At 48.1% G+C, this 21,236-nt stretch overlaps 1 protein-coding gene across 2 annotated transcripts in view; it reads left to right on the plus strand.

Annotated features, from left to right (window-relative positions):
* The first annotated feature begins 10,505 nt into the window (after positions 1-10,505).
* The window catches only part of MEGF6 (multiple EGF like domains 6), a 287,060-nt gene continuing 276,329 nt past the window's right edge, over positions 10,506-21,236 (plus strand). Inside the window, exons 1-2 of one of the 2 annotated variants that reach the window (XM_075906529.2) lie at positions 10,506-11,353; positions 18,282-18,416. In XM_075906529.2, the coding sequence (XP_075762644.2) occupies positions 11,268-11,353; positions 18,282-18,416 (221 nt within the window). In that variant the 5' untranslated portion in view covers positions 10,506-11,267. The remainder of the gene's footprint in view (positions 11,354-18,281; positions 18,417-21,236) is intronic. The other variant, XM_075906530.2, reaches the window with a different exon arrangement.

A 21,236-nucleotide genomic window follows, 5' to 3' on the forward strand; every position in this document is an offset into this window, starting at 1 on the left:
TAGGAGGGCAGGGACAAGGGGGGTGTAACGGGAGGGGTAGGAGGGAGGGACAAGGGGGGTGTAACGAGGGGGAGGGGTAGGAGGGCAGGGACAAGGGGGGTGTAACAGGAGGGGGAGGGGTAGGAGGGCGGGGACAAGGGGGGTGTAACAGGAGGGGGAGGGGTAGGAGGGCAGGGACAAGGGGGGTGTAACAGGAGGGGGAAAAGGGGGTAGAAGGGCGGGGACAAGGGGGGTGTAACAGGAGGGGGAAAAGGGGGTAGAAGGGCGGGGACAAGGGGCAGGGGTGGAACAGGAGGGGGAGATGTGAGAGAGGAAGGCATGAGGGGAGCTGCAGAGGGGAGGGGAGAGGAGGAAGAGCTGGGCCATCCCTGCTGTTCAACATACGCTGCTGTGTAGTGCCATTTGAGGCACTAAATTGCCCCAGATTTCATGGTGCCCTATGCAGCTGCGTATCGGCTCTGGTGGCCAGCCCCGTACCCTGGCTGGCTCATCACGGGCTGTGCCCAGCCACCGCTCGCCAGGTGACAGCAAGCGGCGTGAATGCAGGCAGGAGGACTGAGACGCAGCAGAGGCGACCGCACAGCCGGCGGGAGAAGGGAAAACATCACTTCTCTGTGGCCAGCTACGCGGCTGCCCCTGCTCCCCCGAGTCCTCCAGCCTGCTCTTGCCATCCCTGTGAGGCTGTTCGGTGAGCCTCCATCCTGGCCCTGTATCTCTGGGCCTGCCCCCCACAGCTTCCTCTCCTGCAAGTTACCCCTGCGGAGGTGTTCTGTCTGTATGGCACTAGCATTGGTGGGGATGGCCCTGCGAAAGAGTAATTAATTCCCCAGCAATCAATCTCCCCTCTGCGTAGTGCTAGCTGAGGGCTTCTCCCGCAGCCAGTCATGGCCCGGTTGCAAGGTGGAGGGATAGAGGGGTTGGTGGAGCCCAGGATTGAAGCTGGTGTGAAGAGGGGTTGGGGGCTCAGTGCGAACTGCATCCAACGAGCAGTCAGTAGAGCTGGTTGGAAAATGTCCATCAAATCTCAGTTGAAAATGGGAAAGAGGTTCCCTGCAAATGTTACCCTGTCTAGCCAGCAACAGTGTTCAGCCCAGGCCTGCTGGCAGCAATTCCAGGCCGTGGGGCAGAACAATCAGTGGATTCCCTTGCATGCCTGCGTGGATGTGATCCCCCCAACATTTGGGTGGTGCTCTGCCTGCACTGCCTGGTGCCCCGAGAGCCGCTGACTGCACTGCTGGCTGCACAGTTCTGGCATGGCCACAGCTTCCACATGCCCAACTGGTAGGCTTGCCAACTGCCTGATCACACAAACCCAAAGACCCTTGCCACGCCCCTGTCCTCCCCTTCTCTGAGGCCCTGCCAGCACTCCGCCCCCCCCTCAGTCACTCACTCACTCTCCCCTACTCTCACTTTCACCAGGCTGGAGGAGGGGTTTGGGAGGGGTGCAGGGTGCACACTCTGGGAAGGAGCTTGGGGAAGGGAAGGGGCTCAGGGTTGGGCTCGGGGAGGGAGGTGTGGGATCTGACCTGGGGCAGAGGATGGGGTTCAGGAAAAGTGAGGGGATCAGCACTTCAGATGGCTCCCAAAAGTGATCAGCACACCCCTCTGGCAGCGGTTCTTAGGTGGGGAGGTCCAGGGGGTTTCCACTTACCGCCTCCCACCAGCATTGCCACCAGAGCTCCCATTGGCCACCATTTTTGGCTAATGGGAGCTGTGGAATTGGTACTCAGTGCGGGGGCAGCATGGTGAAACCCCACCCCCAGGGGCCACAGGAATGTGTTGTGTCAGCGGTGAGCAGCAAGGGCGGACGGGAAGACTGTCTTAGCGCCAGTGCGCTGCGGGGGGTCACGGCGGCGGTTGGAGGCCCCATGGCAATTGGTCCCTGTAGCCCCCTGTGGGAAGGCCTGGTTCTATCCTCTCCATTTCACAGGCCCTTTTTTCTGATGTCAATAATCTACAATGGAGACTGTTCCAGAGTGTGGTCTGTGGATATGCCCTACCTTCTTTAATGCACACGTGTAGCCCGACCTGATTAGCAGTACCGAATGGGCTGGCTCAGGATGGACAATCACCAGCTGGGATGGAACCGTGAGACCCTCTCTGTATTAAAGATCTGGCCTGGATGATTTTGACCAGATTTATTTAATGTATGTGAGTTTGGTCTTTGGATTCTTAATAAGTTGCCAATTAACTTCTGGTCTGGGCAGAATGTGGGCATCTAACATATGGGAATATCTGGTATCCCACATGGCTGTGGATGTAAAGGGGTTTTAGGTTTCAAATCTTGGACTTGCCCCCTTTCTGTTTCCTCATAATGAGGTGTATCAGTGCAGTGCGCTAGGGTGGGAGAGGTGATGTAAACTGTATGGAGAACAAGTGTTGAAAAAATACTGTGTCATAAAAGCAATAAACAAATTCTATATCGAGAGACTGGAAAAGCATGTTGGGAAAATTACTTCAGATGCAGCACCAGGCACAGGTTATTTAAAAAAAACAACCAGCTGGGCGTGCCATTTTTACTGGCACATTTCCCAGTGTTCTTATTTACTGAGGTTTATAAGACATGTGGTTTAAAACACGAAGCTAAGGAAGCTGTCAGCTGCAGTGCTTAAATTCATGGGGCATAGTTACAGGGTGTGATTACAGAATATTGCTGCCATCTACAGCCCAGATCCTGCCACGTCCCTACCGGTTGGGAGAGACTTGCTTCTCTGTCCTCAGTAGGGAACTGTTGCTGTCGCTGTGGGAGAAGTGCCCGTTCCCTAGCCAGGCAGCGCTGTGTGCTGAGTCCTGAGCCCCTGGCTGGGCGGGGCTCATTAAACAGCCGCGGGGCTGTGCTGTCGCAAAGCTTAGAGGGAACCTTGGCGGTCAGACTCACGGGCCAGCTTGCAGGGGAAGAAAATGGTTCTGCAGGCTGCTGTGCCCTTTCTTCCACCCTGGGTGGGGGAACGGCAGTGCAGGAAACCTCTTGCCTGGAGGTTTTCCCCGATGCTCCCACTGGCTGGAATGATGGCCAAAGGGAGCAGCAGTGGGTGGTGCTTGGGAGTGATGGGAGTCATGGAGCCAGGTAAGTGTCCCCATCCTCTTCATGACCACCATCCCCCTCCTGTATTATCCCTCCCGCCAGACCCCGCCACTCCCAGGCCGCTTCTGCACCCTACCTCCCAGCTAGACCCCACTTCCCAACCCACTCCTGCACCCATTTTATCATCATGGGTGGCTGGCTGGAGACTGCAGAAAGGTCTGTGTTGAGCAGGGTGGGGCCAAAAAGTTTGAGAACCGCTGTTCCTGGAGTGTCTGTCTCTTGAAAGTGGGACATACGCTTACAAATCACATAGGTGCTTTTGAAAATTTTGCAGTTCATCTCAAAACACACTATTGAGTTAAATAAAATATACTCGAGGGAGAAGGAGAAATGAAAAGGGTTGAGCAGGGGAGTAAATAATGGTTTTGGATGAGATTTGAAGAGTTGGAAATCAGAGTCACATCTATGAAGCTTGTTTCCATATGGCAGGAGCTACAGGGGAGATCATCATGGAGACAATTTAGAGGTATCAGGATTGAGACACACTGGCACCAGGGTACTGTGGGAGAGAAGTTGCCCATCTTGTATTTTTTTTCAGTCTGTCTTTGAAATAAAATAGGAATTGGCTTTCCCTTTAATTTGGGTTTTATAATCAGCCATTTTGAAAGATACATTGCGAATGAGAATGTTTGTATTAAAAAGACATTGTTTGAACCCTCGGGGACAATTTTTTCCTTTCTTTTTGTTAAAATTGATCACATTTCTATCAGTAGAGGGCAGTAAAACTCATCACACCCATCCTGGAAATGCTGGATTCAGTGAGAAAACCAGCTTCTGCTTTTCTGTAAGTAACACTGAGATTACATTACCTACTGTGCTCCAGTGCTTATTTATTTTATCATTCTTATTAATAAGAAATCTGATATGCATCAGTTAATAATCAGATATAATATACAATTTACATTGAATTGGAGGGGAAAGCATAACAAATTGAGCAATTATCAAATTACCCTAAGTGTAAGTATTCCAAGAAGAAATGATAATACCATTTATATGGCATGTGTCATCTATACAGGTTGAACCTCTCTAGTCCGGCACCCTTGGGACCTGACCAGCTCCAAACCATGGGAGGTCAATATTGTCTAGCAGCATTACCAACACTTCCACTGCTTACTGGGCTCTGAGAAGACATTCAGCGGTAAATCAGAACTAAATAACAGCACAGAACACTGAGACCCAGGACTGGTGGCTGTAAACAAACTTTATGGGACCACGGGAAACTTAACCACACCCATCATAATTAAATAACCCATTCGGCTAACTAAAATCATGCCGGACCACGGATGTTGCTGGACCAGAGTGCCAGATTAGAGAGGTTCAGCCTGTACATCTTAAAGAGGTTACAAAGCTGGGTAAGTATCACTGTTCTTATTTTTCACAGAATAAGTGATTTACTCAAGGTCACCTAGTGAGTAGAACTTTTAAGTCCAGAATGCTCTACACGGGACCATGTTTCATCTATTTGAGAGTCAAGATTAAATAGCTCTGGGTATCCAAGTATTTAATTTTTTCCAGTTCCTTGTTTGCAGATTCTGGATATACTGTTTGTCAGCCCGTATTGTAACTCTTCTACCTTTTCCAGGGTTACTATTTTTTGTGCCTGAAGAAGACATTTTTAGCAGACGGATACACTAGAAGACAGTAAAAACTGAAAACACCTTCAAGAGACTTGATGCAGAGCATTTAGGATTTCAGACAATGATCTTTCACGTGTTCCTTAAGTTAAGTCCATTCTTGAAACTCTTATTCATCCCCTTATTTATGGACGTGTCCCCATAGTCTTCGCTAAACCTATGAATGTAAGGGTTGTAGATTTGACCTCGTGTTCAATAACATTAACTGCCAAACCTTGGGTGTTTAAACCAGGGCTTTCTCCATTGTAGAATCATCTTCTCTTCCCAGACAACCCTACATGGAGGTCAGAGGATGACCTTAACTCCCATCCTCGGTACAAAAGTCAGCCTAGAGGATATTCAGACTGTGTCACTTACTTGAGCTCTGAATTAGGAAGGTAAACTTGTAGCTGGAATAATTTCTCTTTCTTGTTCTTCTCCCCTTTCCTCTGCCTTTGTGTCTCTTCAGCGGGGGCCACGGTCCCCTTTTCATGCTTGGTGGAAGTAACTGTGACTCCCTAAAAGCCCGAATTTGTTCTTATAAACTGCTTGTGCCTTCCAAATACAGAAGAGGGCGCTCGCTACTAAAAAGTATGTTATCCGAAAACTGAACTCTGCTTGTGTATTGTTACATTGTGTTAGAGCCAGCCGTGAAAGTAACTTATAGTTTCTTACAGGCCCTGTCCTATTGCAACCCGGTCCCTGCCAGCTCTTTAAATAGCTACCTGCTGGCTTTTGCCGCAACTCAGCCAGCAAATGTTACTGGAGCTGCGCACCAGGGCGCACCCGCTTCCTTTCACCTCGGTTTAGTGCATTGCAATTGCGGTTTCTCTTAGTTTTTCACAGCCCCAGGAGTCAGACACTTCTTGTACCTCATGTCCCCCAAAGCTTCGAATGTCTGTCCATAGTCAAAAGGACAGTGGAATTCTTTGCAGGTGCATGAAGGAATGGGCTCCGGGGCAAAGCGAAGAGAGTACAGTTCAGACTCCCTAAGGCTGGGAATATCCAGAGAATGGTTTTGTTAACCATTACAGTGTGATTCCACTACAGAAAAGCGACTTTGTAAGAATGGGGCTCTCACGGGGTGGCTGGCCTCTCTCCAATTGACCAGCTGCTGTCCGGCTAAGGTTGTGGGGTAGCTATTAAGTGATTTGCATGTAGAAGGCCTGGAGAGTGAGAACGGCCCCGAGTCCCTGTGACAGAGCAAGGCCGTGGGAGCGCTGAGAGAGGTGAGGGAAAAGCCTTTAGGAACTTGTGCCACGCTGGACAGGGGAAGCAACTTTATCTTGTTGGTTCTGTTTCCGTTTTCTGGGCCCTGAGGCAAGGTCCTGAAAAGAGACTCTGAAGTGGCCTCGATCCTTCCTGAGCAGGTGAGTGAAGCCAGCAGCACAGAGGCACCTTCGGCTCCCTATTTGGATCCAGAATCAGAGCTGTTCTGCGGGACTCCAGTAAGTCTGCATTGCTCTGGACTCCCTGGAACCCTGAGAACAGCACAGGCAGGAGCAAGCCATGGTCTGGTTTTTGTGCATCATCACCAGAATTGTTTACAAAGTACCCGTTGCAGGAGTGTGATGCCCTGATCAGCTCCAGTTGCATTAATGGCCCGATTCGTTCTCATTCAGCTCCTAGGTCCTGATGCTGCAAAGGGTTGTCAGGTTACCTTTAGCCCCATGGAAATGAACACAGCTACTATGATCATATAATTAAACACGTGTAAATGTTTTTTAGAAACGGGACCTTAGTGAAGACAGTTTGGCAGCAAAGGTTTAACTGAGTACAGACTGTGTAGATATGGCTAGAAATCGGAAGACAGAAAATATTTATTATCTGTATAAAAATCCACGGTGTACCTACGCCTTGAATCTTGTGTGCAGTTCTGGCCCCTCCATCTCCGAAAAGACATATGAGAATTGGGGAAAGTACAAGAATGACTATTAGGGGTGTGGGACAGCTTCCATAGGAGGAGAGTTTAAAAAAGATTTGGACTGGATGGAGATAGGATAGAGGACTAAAGCATCACGAGTGGTGAAGAAAAAGTAAATTAGGAGGTGCTATTTACCCTTTCACATAACACAAGAATTAGGGGTCACCCAATTAAATCAATAGACAGCAGGTTTAAAAGAAACCTAAGGGAGTACTTCTTCACACAGTGCAGTCAGCCTGTGGAACTCCTTGCCGGAGGATGTTGTGAAGGCCAAAAGTACAATTGGGTTAAAAAAAGAATGCGATACATTCAGAGAGGATAGGTCCATCATTGTCTTTTAGCCAAGAGAGTCAGGGATTTAACCCCATTCTCTGGATATCTTTAAACCTTTGACTGCCAGACTCTGGGCGTGGACGACAGTGGATGGATCACTTGCTAATTGGCATGTTCTGTTTATTCCCTCTCAAGCATTTGCCACTAATCACTGTTGGAAAGCAGGGTACAGTATTAGGTGAAATGGACCAGTGGCCTGACCCAGTGTGTCACGTGTAGCCCTGGTCTACACTAGGGCTTTATTTCGAAATGATCCACCAAGTTGAATTAATAAGCAGAGCGCCCACACTACCAAGCCCGTTATTTTGAAATAATGGGCCACGGAATTCGAAATTTGTACTTCTGCTATTAATCATGAGTAACACTAATTCCGTAATAGTCAGTTTGAAATAGTGGTAGTTGGGCATTCCGGTACTGCTATTTCGAAATAACTACTCCCCAGAGTAATTCGAATTAATTACTCCCTTTGGCTCTAAGTCAAGGTAGCGGGTCCACATTAATGGCACCTGCCTTGGACTAATTTCGATGCTTCCCCGTCGTGTGGACGCTATTTCAAATTTGTTACATTGGGCGCTAAGTCGAATGTACTAATTTCAAAATAGTTTCCTAGTGTAGACATGGCCATATATTCTCACAGGTGCTGCAGAGGTGTACCTGAGGGAAGATTTTTCATGAGGAATCTATTTTGCTAGTGATGCATGAGCCAGAAGGCACTGATACAAATTTCAGATCCCAGGTTGAGGTTATTGACTTTGAGATCTGGAACATCTTTCTTCTTGTAAACTGAGCAAATTTGATCTCAAGTCCTTGAGAGACCAATGTAGAGTTCCACCGTGCCATTTTAACAATGTTATTTTGCAGACTTGAACAACATTTCAGAAATTAAATGTGAAGATAATTTACAAAATAGAATTTACTTGCTGTGTACAAGAAGCAATTTTAGGACCTAGTTTCATGGTTTCCCTTTATTTTAAGAAATCAATTTAATTTCACACAAGGCTTCAGGGTCCTGAGAGGAAAATAAGTGCTTGAATTTCCTTACTGTGCTGAAGTTTTAACAATTTAATTCTCGCATAGCCATGTCCCTTTTTTAGAACAGAAAATATTGAAGTCCCAGCTGCTGGACCAAGCAACTACTTAGTTCCTAGGGAGAATGTTACACAGAGAGGGTAAAGGTAGCACAGGGACATTTATGAAAGGGTTAATGTGTATAACCAGCTATTTGCAGGTGTTATTCCTTTTCCATCTTCTTCAATTGGATACATTTAGTTGTTAGAAAAATAACAATTGCTTCAAGATTCAAATGCTGCCCAGTTGACTAGCAGAGCAGCCACAGCACCTGCAGCTAGCAGCATGCATTTCTACTGCTGGTGCACATTCGTGCATGCTTTGGTGCACATAACAAAATTTATTCTGTACATGAATGGAAAAAATTACAGGGAACGCTGCCTGAGACTAATACATTACTCCACATTCAGCAACATGTGCAGTGCCCACATGTCCCTTGCTGTTCTTAAGCCAGAAACCCCACATCTCATTATTTTTATTTTCCAAGTGCCACAGCATCAAACTCTGTGCGTAGAAGAGTGGCAATAACAAAACGATGTGCACAACAAATACAAGTTGCATTCCTCAAAGACAGAATCAGGGCTAGGAGCGTTCCCCATGTGCTCTCAGTGTCTTACCATCGCAGTACACTGGCGTTCCCACACCATGGATTGGAGAGTTTGAGTTTCAGGGCCATTGAGAAGCTTCTGGCCACTTGCTCACCAAAAGATTCTTTCTCTGTACGGAAGGCGCTGGGAAAGCCATTGCTCCTCTGGAGAGGTATAGGTCACGGATGGGGGGCCTAGGGTACATGTTCTGTCCAGCCAACCTAAACTCTCACATCACATTTCCATTAACTCTTTGGGGGCAGGGCCTGTCTCTTAGGGTGCATTCAGCACCTGGCCCCATGAAGTTCCAATCTCACTTGTGCCCTCCAGGTGCATCTGTCCTGAAGTCTGGTTTCTTCCACATTCCCGGTGGAAGAACTACCCACCTAGGGCTGGGAGACTCACTCAAGCAGATGGTCCCTCTGTGTTCCCACCCTCCTCATTACACACACCTTGCACTGAAGGTCAGACCTCTACTGGGGGATCCCCAGCTTGGTGGAGCAGGCTGTTCACCTCCCTCTCCCTGATTCCCCACTGGTTTTTTGTCAGCCAGCTCCTCACTTGTGCGTTTGTTACTGCAGCACATTTACACTGCTCTTCCCATCTTCTCTTGTCCCAGGCAACACGCTCCAGTAACATCTGCTGGCCCCATCTCTCGGAGCAAGCAAGAGGGCCAGTCTTTGGTAGCCTATTTCATTCTCAGCAGCCCATTCAGACTGCCACTAACAGGGCCACGAAGGCCTCTTGTGTTTTGTTTTGTTTTTGGATGGGGTGAGGAGTAACGTTCGTCCAAATGGGAACTGGACTGAGACCCACCAACTCATTTCGCACTGGCTAGTTAGCAATCATTGGATGGCAACACGATGTAGTCGCTAGTCGGCTGGGTCTGGTGGGAATCAGTGAACTAGAAGTCAGTGTCAGTGCTCCATTTCCTGAACGAGCCCTTCTCCGAAAGCCATTCCAGACTAAATAGGTACGGATGCCCTTACGATTTTGAGTTAAATTCCCATTCGGGCCAAACCATGGAGCCGAGTGCTGGTGGGGGGTTGGGGGGAGTGTTTCCTGCTTGCCAAGTCTGAACTGAAATCAGAGTTTTAAAGAGTGCTTGGCTGCAGCAGCGTGTGAGGGAAAGGAGATTGGGGGGTAATGAGAAGCACGCTGCACGGGGCCGCTGTGTTTATTTGGATTTATGCTAACAATAGAGGGCCTCTGGGCGCCCCAGCCACATGGTACAAGGGCAGAAGTAAAATGAACTCGCAGCCTTACCCCTGAGCCAGCAGACATCACCCCCTCCCCCAATAAAACACAGCTTCCCGCCCCCTGCAGCTCTAACCCCCATCGGACCCCATGGTCCATTTAGTTCTCCTTTGCCAGAGGGACAATTAACTAGAAAAGGGCAAATAACTAATTAGATTAATCCCTTTGCTCTCCCACTTTGCCAGTTATTTTGGAATGATTTTTCCTCCTTGGGTCCAGCTTTATTTATTATTTTAATTGTCATTTTAATTTTGCATGTTAGCAAACAATGCCCCAAGAAACAGGGATTTGTGAGCAAGGCACAAATGATTAACTATTAACCCTCCAGCCATCAATTGTTCTGTCTGCCTGTCCCTTCCCATACCTGCCAGACTTGCTCTCGGAAGAGCTGTGAGCTGCCTTGCCTGTTCTGGATGTGCAGGAAGTCTTGGATCCCTGTGGCTCTGCTAAACCTGTCGTTGGGGGCCGGCGGGATTGCGCAGTGTTGGGAGTTGGCGGGGAGTCCAGCACAAGGACTGACTTTTGATCTGCAGAATGAAATTATTCCTGCTGCTCTTTTGCTGGGTTCCCCCCTCCCCTTCCTCTCCTCAGGGCTGGCCACGGCGGGTGGGAGGGGTTTGGGACTGTCAGCAAGAAAGAAACAAGAGAGCATGTGAATGAAAGACAGACTTGGGAAAGGCAAGAAGAAAGTTTGGTGGGTCTCGTGGAGCACAGAGGAGAGGAGAGCTGCTCCTTTCCAAGCAAGTGTGTGCAAGAGAGCGAGCCTTCTGCCAGGGGAAAGGTGGAAGCACGTGAGGAGGATGAGTTAGGGGATGGAGCGAGGGTTAATGGAAATCTCTGCCCATTGCTGAAAGGGGCTGGGGGTTTTGTCTGTCCTCTGGGAGCTGGATGTGACTGTGAGCGCTCCTGTGCTCAGGTCTGGGTTATGCACTGCCTTGTGAAGGGGATCAGGACCCCAGACCAATCAAACCCACCCGGGGCTTCCCTGCTGGGCTGAACCCAGACCCTGTAAGCCGCTGGCACCTTGGAGCGTGTGAGAAAGCAAATGCCAGAAGGAAACGCCACCCCAGCATAGGTTGCTACTAACAAGAGAGGCTCAGGAGCCAGGTTTGCAGTTTGTAAAAGCTCAGAGCACCAGCATTGTCCTCGCTTCCCTTGGACTGCAGACACCGGGAAACCTGCCTGTGGAAGGAAAAGTCCAAGAGTCATAAATCTGCTCTCCCGGCGAACCCCAGCAGGACTCTCTGTGAATTCCCACAGCCTCGTTCTTTGTCAGCACCGGAGAAACTGGCAGCCTCAGGAGGTCATCATGAGAGTTTTTCTTTGAGGAAGAAACGCCTGCCAGCCTCTCACTTGGGAAGGCTGCAAAACTTTCTAGGGAAGGGAAAGGAGCAGCAGCCATGGAACTGCACGTGTTGGTGCTAGAATTCATTCTCCTGCTGCCAGTGTCTTCGTTCACCCCTGGGAACACGCTACAGCCCCGTATGTAAGTACCGAGCAAAGCAGCCCAGGTGGGCCGGTCAGGTCAGCAGAGTGACAATGCTATAGACAATTAAAACAAGTGTTTTTTTTTTTAAATTTCCTAATCGTACGTGTGCACAGAGCAAAGCCAAACGAGGATTTGAGAAGTAGGGATGCTTCCCTTTGCCTGTCAGAAATACTTGGATGATTTTTTTTTTCTAATTGAGATGTAGGGAGTGGGTGAGCATGGCATGGAACTGTGCACTTTGCAGACTGGTTTCCCATGACTGCTGCTTTTCTAGTGCTCTCGATTCGATTTCTCTTTTCTTAACACATTTCTCTTATAATCACTGTGCCTCCTTTCCCCCTGCTCTTAATCTAGAGGCACTTAGCCCTGTAGTTTGTAATGAAACGTTATCGCTTTGGTTTGGCATGAACTGTGTGGCTCCTTTGGGAGAACGTCCTTAAAGTTTGGTCTCCTGCCAGGAGAAGAGCTCTCTGTCCAGGGGTCTCTCTCTGTTTTCATTGTAAAAGAAACTAGCATTGTGCAGTGGAGTAAACCCAAGCCATCCTTCCCCTTGCTCAGTACCTCTCTTCTTCGGGATGGAGGCATTCCTGTTCAGTGCCTGTGTTTTGGAAAATGACTGTAAAGCTATCTGTCTTGCTTATGTAAAGAATTCCATATTCTCTCCCCAGCAGCGCCGGGCAGGGCTTGTTGGCTTGCATAGTGGAAATGAGAATTGTGCCAGTGTATTCGAGAAAAGAAAATGCCACAGAATGGGAAGTGCTGAATTTAATTTAGAAACCTAATTCCCAACAGAGCACGGCTGACAATCCTATTCAGACACAAACCCACTGTTTGGTACACAAGAAACCTCTCATTCACTGCAATAAATTACTCCAGAAACACTGCTGCTGCCAACCGCATTCTTGTGGTTCTTTTGAGTTCTTCCTCTTTGGATGTGAAGACAGCTAAAGGGTGAGGCATTTTTAAGTAAATAGCAAAGGACAGGCAGGGCGATACCATCCTGTAGAGTGCCCTTTGATCAGCTGCAGATACGAGTTTTGACCGTTATTATATAGATGGATTTCTTGCCTTTTGGACAAGAAGATAACTGTTTGCCTGGCCTCCGTTCCATTTGGGACTTGGGGCTGTTATACCGATGCACGGATGAGTTTGAGGCTTGGCAAACTGAATAGCTCTTTGGTGGCCACGTGTGAGAGCAACAGGCAAGGATTTTAAAACAAAGCTTTTGGGGAAACACGTCATGCATCCAAAAGGGATTTTCAGGCTTTCTGTAACAGTATCGTAATCGAATGTTTGGAGCAGCAAGATGCCAACGGGAATTGCTGTATTTCGCCATGTCTGAATTATTGAGGTAGTTTGCTGCTGTAGAAAGATTTTTTTTTAAAAAATGCACGAAGCCCCAGAAGTGGAACCCTCTCCTCCAGCAAATTGCTCCTAAATCTCACTAATTCACAGATGATGTTTGCTAAATTAAAACGACTGATTCCTATTCGTGGAACCACAGTCACAGACTGAAAAGTGGTTAGGCAGAGCACACGCTCACTCATGCACTAGATCTGCTGCCAACTCAATTCAGATTTTCTCACCTTATTCACTAAAGAAAGCGCATGCGTCTGTCAGCCCTGCCAATGTCAGTGCCCAGGTGATCGCAAGTTCTAGGCTAGTCTGTCTTGTGCTGCATCAACCCAATGCATGTGTAGTCTAGCGGCAGACTCATTACTTCTGGTGATGGTGTCAGAGGCAGGAAGATCTCAGGTGGGATTTGCGAGGATGGCGGTTTGAAAAAATAATCAGTTAATCTGTAACTGAAGCGTGTGTGTTCTGAACTAAGTCAGGGTGGATGAACATGGATCCTCCCAAACATCCTCCCAGGTCCTCAAGAAAATTGACTCCTCTTTGACTTTTGCTCTTGGTTTTAAAGTGCTCTTTCTTAAAAGGTCCTAAAAAAAAAATATTCCTCTCAGGGATCAGTGGGCAAGTAGTTGTTGGATCTTTCAAAGCGGCTTTACGGTTCACCTTGCCTGGAGGTACAGTGCATGTGCAGAGTGTTAATAGCTATGAGGTAAGCTTCTGCCTAAGGAGAGAGAGAAGAAGAACTGCTATTCAGGACCCATGTTTCTTTGATTTATGATTTTGAAATGTTTTCCACACGCCGAGCAGAGCGCGCAGTCAGCAGAGATATTTGCTAACAGGACTTATAGAGCCTTGTCTGGGAAAACAGAAGAGACGATTCAAACCTCGTTTTTTCCTAAACGCTGTGCCTGTGAAAACAGCAATTACTATTGGTTCTATAATATGTCATTTTAGTGGGCCTCAGGGAAAAGGCAAACTGACCTGCATGGCCAGGCCTGCCGCTGGGGGGTGGGGCAGAGAAGGCACTTGCCCCAGGGCCCGGCGATACGCAGGAACTCCGGGTCCTATTGAATTGCTGCCAGAGAGCTGCAGCGCTGCTCTGAGGCCTAGGGGGAGCCTTTGCCCCACCCCTTCCACCTGAGGCCCCGCCTCTTCTGGGCACACAGAGCCTGCCCCCTCATATCGTACACTAGAACCCACGGTGGCCCCGCTGTGTATGGCTCTTCTCTTGCAGATGCTGGTTCTCTTTTTGGACCTAATCAGATGTTCAGTCCTTTTATAATAATAGGAATGCACCCTCCTTTGCGGGGCTGGAGCCTTGCCATGTGGATAGCCCTAGTGATCTAATGCAGTGGTTTGCAACTTTTTTTTTCATTTGCAGTCCCCCAACAAACTTTCAAGTGGAGGCGCTGACCTCTTTGGAAATCTTCAGCATAGTCTGAGCACCCTGCCACAGGTTGTAAATCTCTCTTCTGTGGTAACAACAAGCTTTCATGGAACCGTAGACACAGTCTGCGAACCCCCAGAGGTCCACAGACGTCAGGGTGAGAACCACTGATCTAATTCATCCTTCACGGTAGAGTAGCTTCTGTTGCGCTAATTCAGGAAGAGGGTGAGGGCAATGACCAGCTTTGGCTAGGAGTGAACCTATTGTCCTTTCAGGTGCTTTTCGTGAAAAAGGGGCCTGGTTAAGGTCTACACCCTTTCTTACAATAAGAGAGGAAGGGGACGTCAAGCTAAAAAGTTGTGACAGAGGAGGGAGAAAAATTATTCTCCTTAACCTCTGATGATAGGACAAGAAGCAATGGGCTCAAATGGCAGCAAGGGAGGTTTCAGTTGGACATTAGGAGAAACTTCCTAACTGTCAGGGTGGTTAAAAAATGGACTCAATTGCTTAGGGAGGTTGGAGGTTTTTAAGAGCAGGTTGGACAGACACCTGTGAGGGACGGTCTAGATTAGTGGTTCCCAACCTTTTTTGTACCATGGATCCATTCACAAACTTTTGGTGAACTGGTATAATTTTATTTGCATATTTGTATATTCATTATGCAAATAATGAATATGCAAAGAAAATGTTACCTGTCTGCCAAAAGACCCGGTCCCCAAAGCCTCTGCGAGCAGTCAGCTTCAGCTCCATTAGTTGCCATGTGGCGGGTGGCTGCTGAAGCTGGCTGTTTGCAGAATACCGTAGCCCCCTGAGCCCTCTAGTGCCAGCCCTAACCACTAGAGCTCCCCACCCCTCCCCTACTCCCCAGTGCCAGCCACTTACCCCACAGTCCCCTGCACCCAACCCTCCCAGTGCCAGCCTTCCACCTTCAGAACCCCCGGTGCCAGCCCCCATCCCAAACGCCTCAGCCTCAGAAAACCTGATTGAAACGGGAGTTAAAGCAAAATAAAACAAGTTCCTCAAAACAGAAGAACACTCCCCCCTTAAACCACCACCCAGAACTATTCAGAAGAAGGAGAATGCTTGTGTACCACTAGACTAGTGTCCAATCACATCTTTGGCAAGAACCAGTTAGGACCCGTTAAGAAAATTCCTCAGTCAGAAGTTGGGTTACATTCATATTTACTTTAAAAGGTGGGAGCTGTGCAGGATTTAATAAGTGACTTTAATTCCCATCATAGAAAGCTGGGCAGAGAAGGATGAGAATGAACCAGAGCAGGACTTCTCAGTATTTTTTTCCTCCTCAGCCCCCCGGTCACTCCCTTTTTACTCCTGTGACCCCAGAGCATACAATTTTTGTACCCATATCCCTGAAGTATTTTCATTGTTTCTTTGCCAAAACGCTGTCGTGCATAGTACATTGTGACTTTTTAAATCTGTTTTTGTTGTGTCACATATGGTCAAAATTAGGTTAGGAACTCCTGGTCTGGCTTCATAGTGTCATTGGTTTTAAAACTAATAAAAGAAAGTTTTTTTTCACATAGCATGTAGTCAACCTGTGGAACTCCTTGCCAGAGGAGGCTGTGAAGGCTAGGACTATAATAGAGTTTAAAGAGAAGCTAGTTAATTTCATGGAGGTTAGGTCCATAAAAGGCTATTAGTCAGGGGATAGAAATGGTATCTCTGGCCTCTGTTTGTCAGAGGCTGGAGAAGGATGGCAGGAGACAAATCACTTGATCCCTGTCTTCGGTCCACCCTCTCTGGGGCACTTGGTGCTGGCCACTATCGGCAGACAGGATACTGGGCTAGATGGACCTTTGGTCTGACCCAGTACGGCCATTCTTATGTTCTTATGTTCTTAAACTTGGTTATAATTCAGTCCTGTAGCTGGCCAGGCAGGGGGTCCTTCAAGAGGGGAGGAAGAAACTTATCTTTGTAAACGGGGGGAAAGAACTCATTCCTAAAATAAGCTCAGGTTTAACCAGTCTGGGAAACACATGTGCCAAATACGGAAACAAAAATTTTCTAAGAAAACACGAAACACACACACACAACAAAAGTCCTCTTTCTGAAATGTAGTCCTCCCGCTATATCAGCCCGGTCCTGGTCATAATGCAGCTGTAGCTCATTTGTGGATCATCAAACACATTCTCTACTCCTCACTGTCCAAAACACGCGATTTCAAAATATCTCTGATACCATCCACGGCCAACTTAGAAGAGGCAACTAAGACTGACTTCTAAAGGTTCTCCACTTTATTATTATGTATCAGGGGAAAATGCCTTTTTTACTGCTTGGTAACAATAGCACATCCACTTCAAGTTAGCTGTGGTTGGTAGTCAATCCTAGTGTAGCTTTAATGAATAGTGTTTGGTTGATGACGCAAAGGTTTGGTCTACTATGGGAGATCCCACGTGTTCGCTTCTTTTCTGGGATCAACCCCAGTCACTTCCGTTCGGTGGAAGGGCATTTTAGAAAATGTAATATGAACTTAGCAATACACAAAATTTTATTTTGTATGATGAGGCAAAAGCAAATTGATCACATGTACTAGGAATGTTAAACTCTGGGCCTCTGAAACTTGCGTAGTGATTACACAGTTTTATAATTTATTTGCATTTGGGAAGCCAAAATATTTTAATCTTTGAATAATTTGGTTGCAAAGCACTACAAGAATGAAGAACGCCTGAGTTCTTGATATCTTTGCTCAGCTTTCGTCAGGTTTTGGAGCTATTGATTAATTGTACGTGTTCCAAATGCTATCAAAGAAAACACCACCCAATGTGTTCATTCCCCTGGTTTGAAAGTTCAGAGTATGAAGCACCTTCTCCCTTGGAGGTAAACTGGGACATACTTGGAAGCAGATTTGTCGATTAGTTGCCATTTCTGACCCTGCTGCTATAGGTGGCTGGCAACGTAAAACTCCATAAGCCGGTTCTTGTCATGCTGGTTTGACAATAAAGAGAGGAACTTCAATGTGCAATAGTTAAACAGGTTTATTTTTTTCTTATTTTGACTGTACATTATAATATCTCGTACAGTGTCTGACGCTGGGTTCTTGCACAAATTTCCACTCCATTATACTCTTGTCCCTTACAATTCCCCATTCATTTTCATTTGGAGACAGCATGTTTTACTTCCTGTTACAGGGAGCTTCCCAATGCAATTACTTCCTCTTCTAAACCACATAGTGATGAGACGTCAGCTGCATTTCGTGTGTCCCTGACTGGAGAAGTGAGATATCTGTATCTCTGATTAATCTCCCAGAAGTGCTGCCTGCCTGAATCAATTGTTCATAAAGTTCTTTGAGATCCTAGGGTAAAAGTGGTGATGGAAATGAAAAGTCTGTTATAATTCTTCTATTTCCGTACAGGCGAAATGGTATAAAAAGACGTGACTTTGACACTTTCTGCAGGACGACCCCTACTGTAACCACACTTGGAATCAAATGGGGAGGCTTGTGGAGATGGTTGTCAGAGGCCAAGTTTAGGAGTTCTAGACCTGTCCCTGCCACTGACTCACTCTTTGAACTTTGTCCAGATTCGGGATGGGAAAGGTTAATTTGTTACCTGGTAAACATCACCCATAATGGGTGATGCTTGCTGGTTCTGATTAACTGGCGGAGGTTGGAGCACCCACTCCGGCCCAGCTGCGGTGGGTGGCGGGCCCATTCCAGCCCTGCTGGGCTAGAGTGGCCCTCCCGCATTTCCCTCTTTAATTGCTTAACTGGTTAATTTATCCAATTAAACAGGATTTTACGTCCCTAGTCCAGATTTCTACCTTCTCTCTGCCTCAGTCTGTCCACCTGTAAAATGCTGGATGCTGATAGTCCCGATAGCGTATGGTGAGATTCCTCGATCCATCCAGGCCTTTGGTTCGACAGGGAGTTACTCTTGACATGAGTGAGATGCTGGTATTATTTTATTGTTTTGTTAGAAGATTTACCCAGGGTGCCTTGGGCCCTTAACTCCATCACTTTTTGTTTTTTTGAATATAAAATGAAAAGGTCCAGGCTTTCTTTGAATCATTGTTCTGGCGGGGGAGGGGCTCAGTATGCAGACTGCCCTGGGGAGAGAGGACTACCCCAGCCCCCCCAAATATATAGCAGAGATCTGTCCCTTTCTCCAGCCTCGCCTCCTGCTGCCCTGGCAGGGTAATAGCTGTCTGCTTCTCTCTTTTCGACAGGCCAAACGTTTGTGCGGAGCAAGAGCTGGTGATAGTGGGGCATAGGCAGCCATGTGTCCAAGCTTTCACTCGGATGGTCAAAGTGTGGAAACCGGGCTGCGGAGGCCAGATGTGGTGCACTGGCTATGAACGGAGGTAGGTGCTTTTCTCTCTTGCCGTGTGGAAATGGACATTTTCCCCCCTTCCGAGTGGAAAGGCTAACCCGACCAGGCCCAGTCCACACCGGCACTGTACAGTGCTGAAGCTCTCTGGCTCAGGGCTGTGAGAAAACGCTCCCTCCTTGGGCACGGCAGATTACAGCGCTGTAAAGCACCAGTGGTCCCGTGAAGCTGTGGGGCAGCCCAGCTTCACAGGTGATTAATCAGCCCCGCCCAGTCAGAAGCTCAGGGCTCTGTGCATGGATCTGACTGACTGGGAAGCTGTGCGGCGGTGCAATTTAGAGGGAACGCTGCTTGGCACCCCTGCTGCCTGGGAGCCGCTCCAGGTCAGCCCCTCCTGCCCCAGCTCTAATCCTCTCCAAAGCCGGAGCCCCCTCATACACTGCAAAGCTCCATCCTCAGCCCCACCGCAGAGCCCGCGCTCCAGTCACATTCCGTTGGGTCGCGGCATCAACAAGTTGCTTCAACTGGGTCATGAGACAAAAAGTTTGAAAACCCTCTGGCCTAAAGAATTAGTTGAGCGGCTGACCCAAAGCTAGCTAGGAAGACACGTGCAGGGAAACAGGTGGCTCACAGCCACAGATTAGCTATCAGTGGTGCAGCTATTTAATCCCACCATGGTCTGCCTAGAAACAGGGCTGTCCCAGAGGACTTTGTGAATCTTGAAACATAATCATGGGACAGGGACCGTATATTCCTGTGTATTTGCACAGCGCCTACTGCAATGGGCCCTGATTCCAGCTGGTGTCTGTGGGTGCCAGGCTAGTATAATTACTAGAGCTGTCAAGTGATTAAAACAATTATTCGTGCGCGCCTCCCCTTTGAAATGCCGCAGCGGCGTTTCGACGGGGCAGCACTGCATGGAGCCCGGGATCAGCTGGAGTCCCCAGCTGACCCCAGGCTCCATGCAGCATTGCCTCTTGGAAGTGCTGCGGCATTTCCAAAGGGCAGCACATTAGGAGCCTGGGATCAGCTGGGGACTCTAGCTGATCCCCGGTTCTGCTGTTGCAAATCCCCTTTGAAGCACCGGAGCAGCACTTCAAAGGGGCTTTGCAATGCGGAGCCAGGGATCAGCTGGGCATCCCGGCTCCACATTGCAAAGCCCCTTTGGAGTGTTCTTAACTTGCCTTTTACTTGATTACTACTTGGCTAGTTATGGTTACTGTCGCTGGTTAAGAATGGCCTGCATTCTGTTAGCTTTTATGACCATGGCTTCCGTCGCTTCCACCCCAGCCCACTTGTTTGGCTCACCCTCCTGTTAAGGCTTGTCTGTGGGCTGTAAGCTCGTAGGAGCAGGGACTGCCTTTTACCTCCTGTTTGTTCGGCATCTGTCCCAGCGGGGCCCCATGCTGGTTGCTCTCAGCAAGCGATGCAACCTCATAGGGCTCGTCTACACTGGCCCCTTTTCCGGAAGGGGCATGTTAATTTCAGCTATCGTAGTAGGGAAATCCGCGGGGGATTTAAATATCCCCCGCGGCATTTAAATAAAAATGTCCGCCGCTTTTTTCCGGCTTTTAGAAAAGCCGGAAAAGAGCGTCTACACTGGCCCCGATCCTCCGGAAAAAGCGCCCTTTTCCGGAGGCTCTTATTCCTACTTTGAAGTAGGAATAAGAGCCTCCGGAAAAGGGCACTTTTTCCGGAGGATCGGGGCCAGTGTAGACGCTCTTTTCCGGCTTTTAGAAAAGCCGGAAAAAAGCGGTGGACATTTTTATTTAAATGCCGCGGGGGATATTTAAATCCCCCGCGGATTTCCCTACTACGATGGCTGAAATTAACATGCCCCTTCCGGAAAAGGGGCCAGTGTAGACGTAGCCATAATGTTTAGTAGTAGCCAGGCTGTTTTGTGGGAAGATGCTCTTCTGAAACCCTGTCGTCTTCTCCTCCCTTTACTCTCATCCCACCCTGGTGCTTATTTTGTGTCTGTCCACCCCGTCAGCTGAGAGGGGCTGGAGGTGGCTTCTTCCAGAGCCCGTGATTAGCATTGCATGTGGTGGGCTACAAGGGTGCTGAAAAAGGACACAACTGGCTCTTTCCCAGTTGGAGCTGCTTGCCCTGATTCCACAGCCTTCCCCGCCTCCTTTGACCTTGAGGTCTCACACTCGTCCACCCCTTTCTCCCAGAAGTATTTTAAGTGATGCCAAGTAAACAGTGACGAGCAAGAGCGGCTTGGGATTGTTAGTAGAAACTGACACAGGGTAATACATCACCAAGTGCAATATGACAGGAAAACACTGCAGAATAAATCCAGACCATCTTACTTCATAGAATATCATAAATGTCATTTTTTCTTATATATTGCGCTAGCGGCTGTTAAGAAAGAGGGTTAATGCCATGTAAAAATTCACTGTTTACTTTACATATCCTATTCCCTGCCACCTGGTACCATGCTCTGAAATGCCAGCACTTTATAAGTCTCCTTTAATGTCTCTGCGGAACATGAAAGAATTCCAGTGTGAAAGCTGAAAGTGAAAGGTGCATCTGATAAAAAAGCGCCAAATGCTGTACCTATTCCAGGGGATGGAGAAGCAGTTATTCAAACGGCTCTTTTGAGGGCAGGCAAAGAGAGAGGGCTGAGGTCCTCTCCCTGAACAGCTTCCCAAGTTGCTCTCATGAAAATAGAAGTCACAGACCTGCCCTCTTCTAAACGATCCTGGCCGAGGCAGCAGCCTCTTTTAAAGACCTTGAACCAGAAACACTGAACTATAAAGCAGCTCACAAAGAACTTGGATGTCCATACGATGCCGAGTTCGGGGGAGGCGCTGGGCGTCTACGCTGCGAATGTGGGTTGAATTTATTG

The sequence above is a fragment of the Pelodiscus sinensis genome, chromosome 24, assembly GCF_052426305.1.
Source record: "Pelodiscus sinensis isolate ZL-2025 chromosome 24, ASM5242630v1, whole genome shotgun sequence".
Lineage (NCBI taxonomy): Eukaryota > Metazoa > Chordata > Testudines > Trionychidae > Pelodiscus > Pelodiscus sinensis.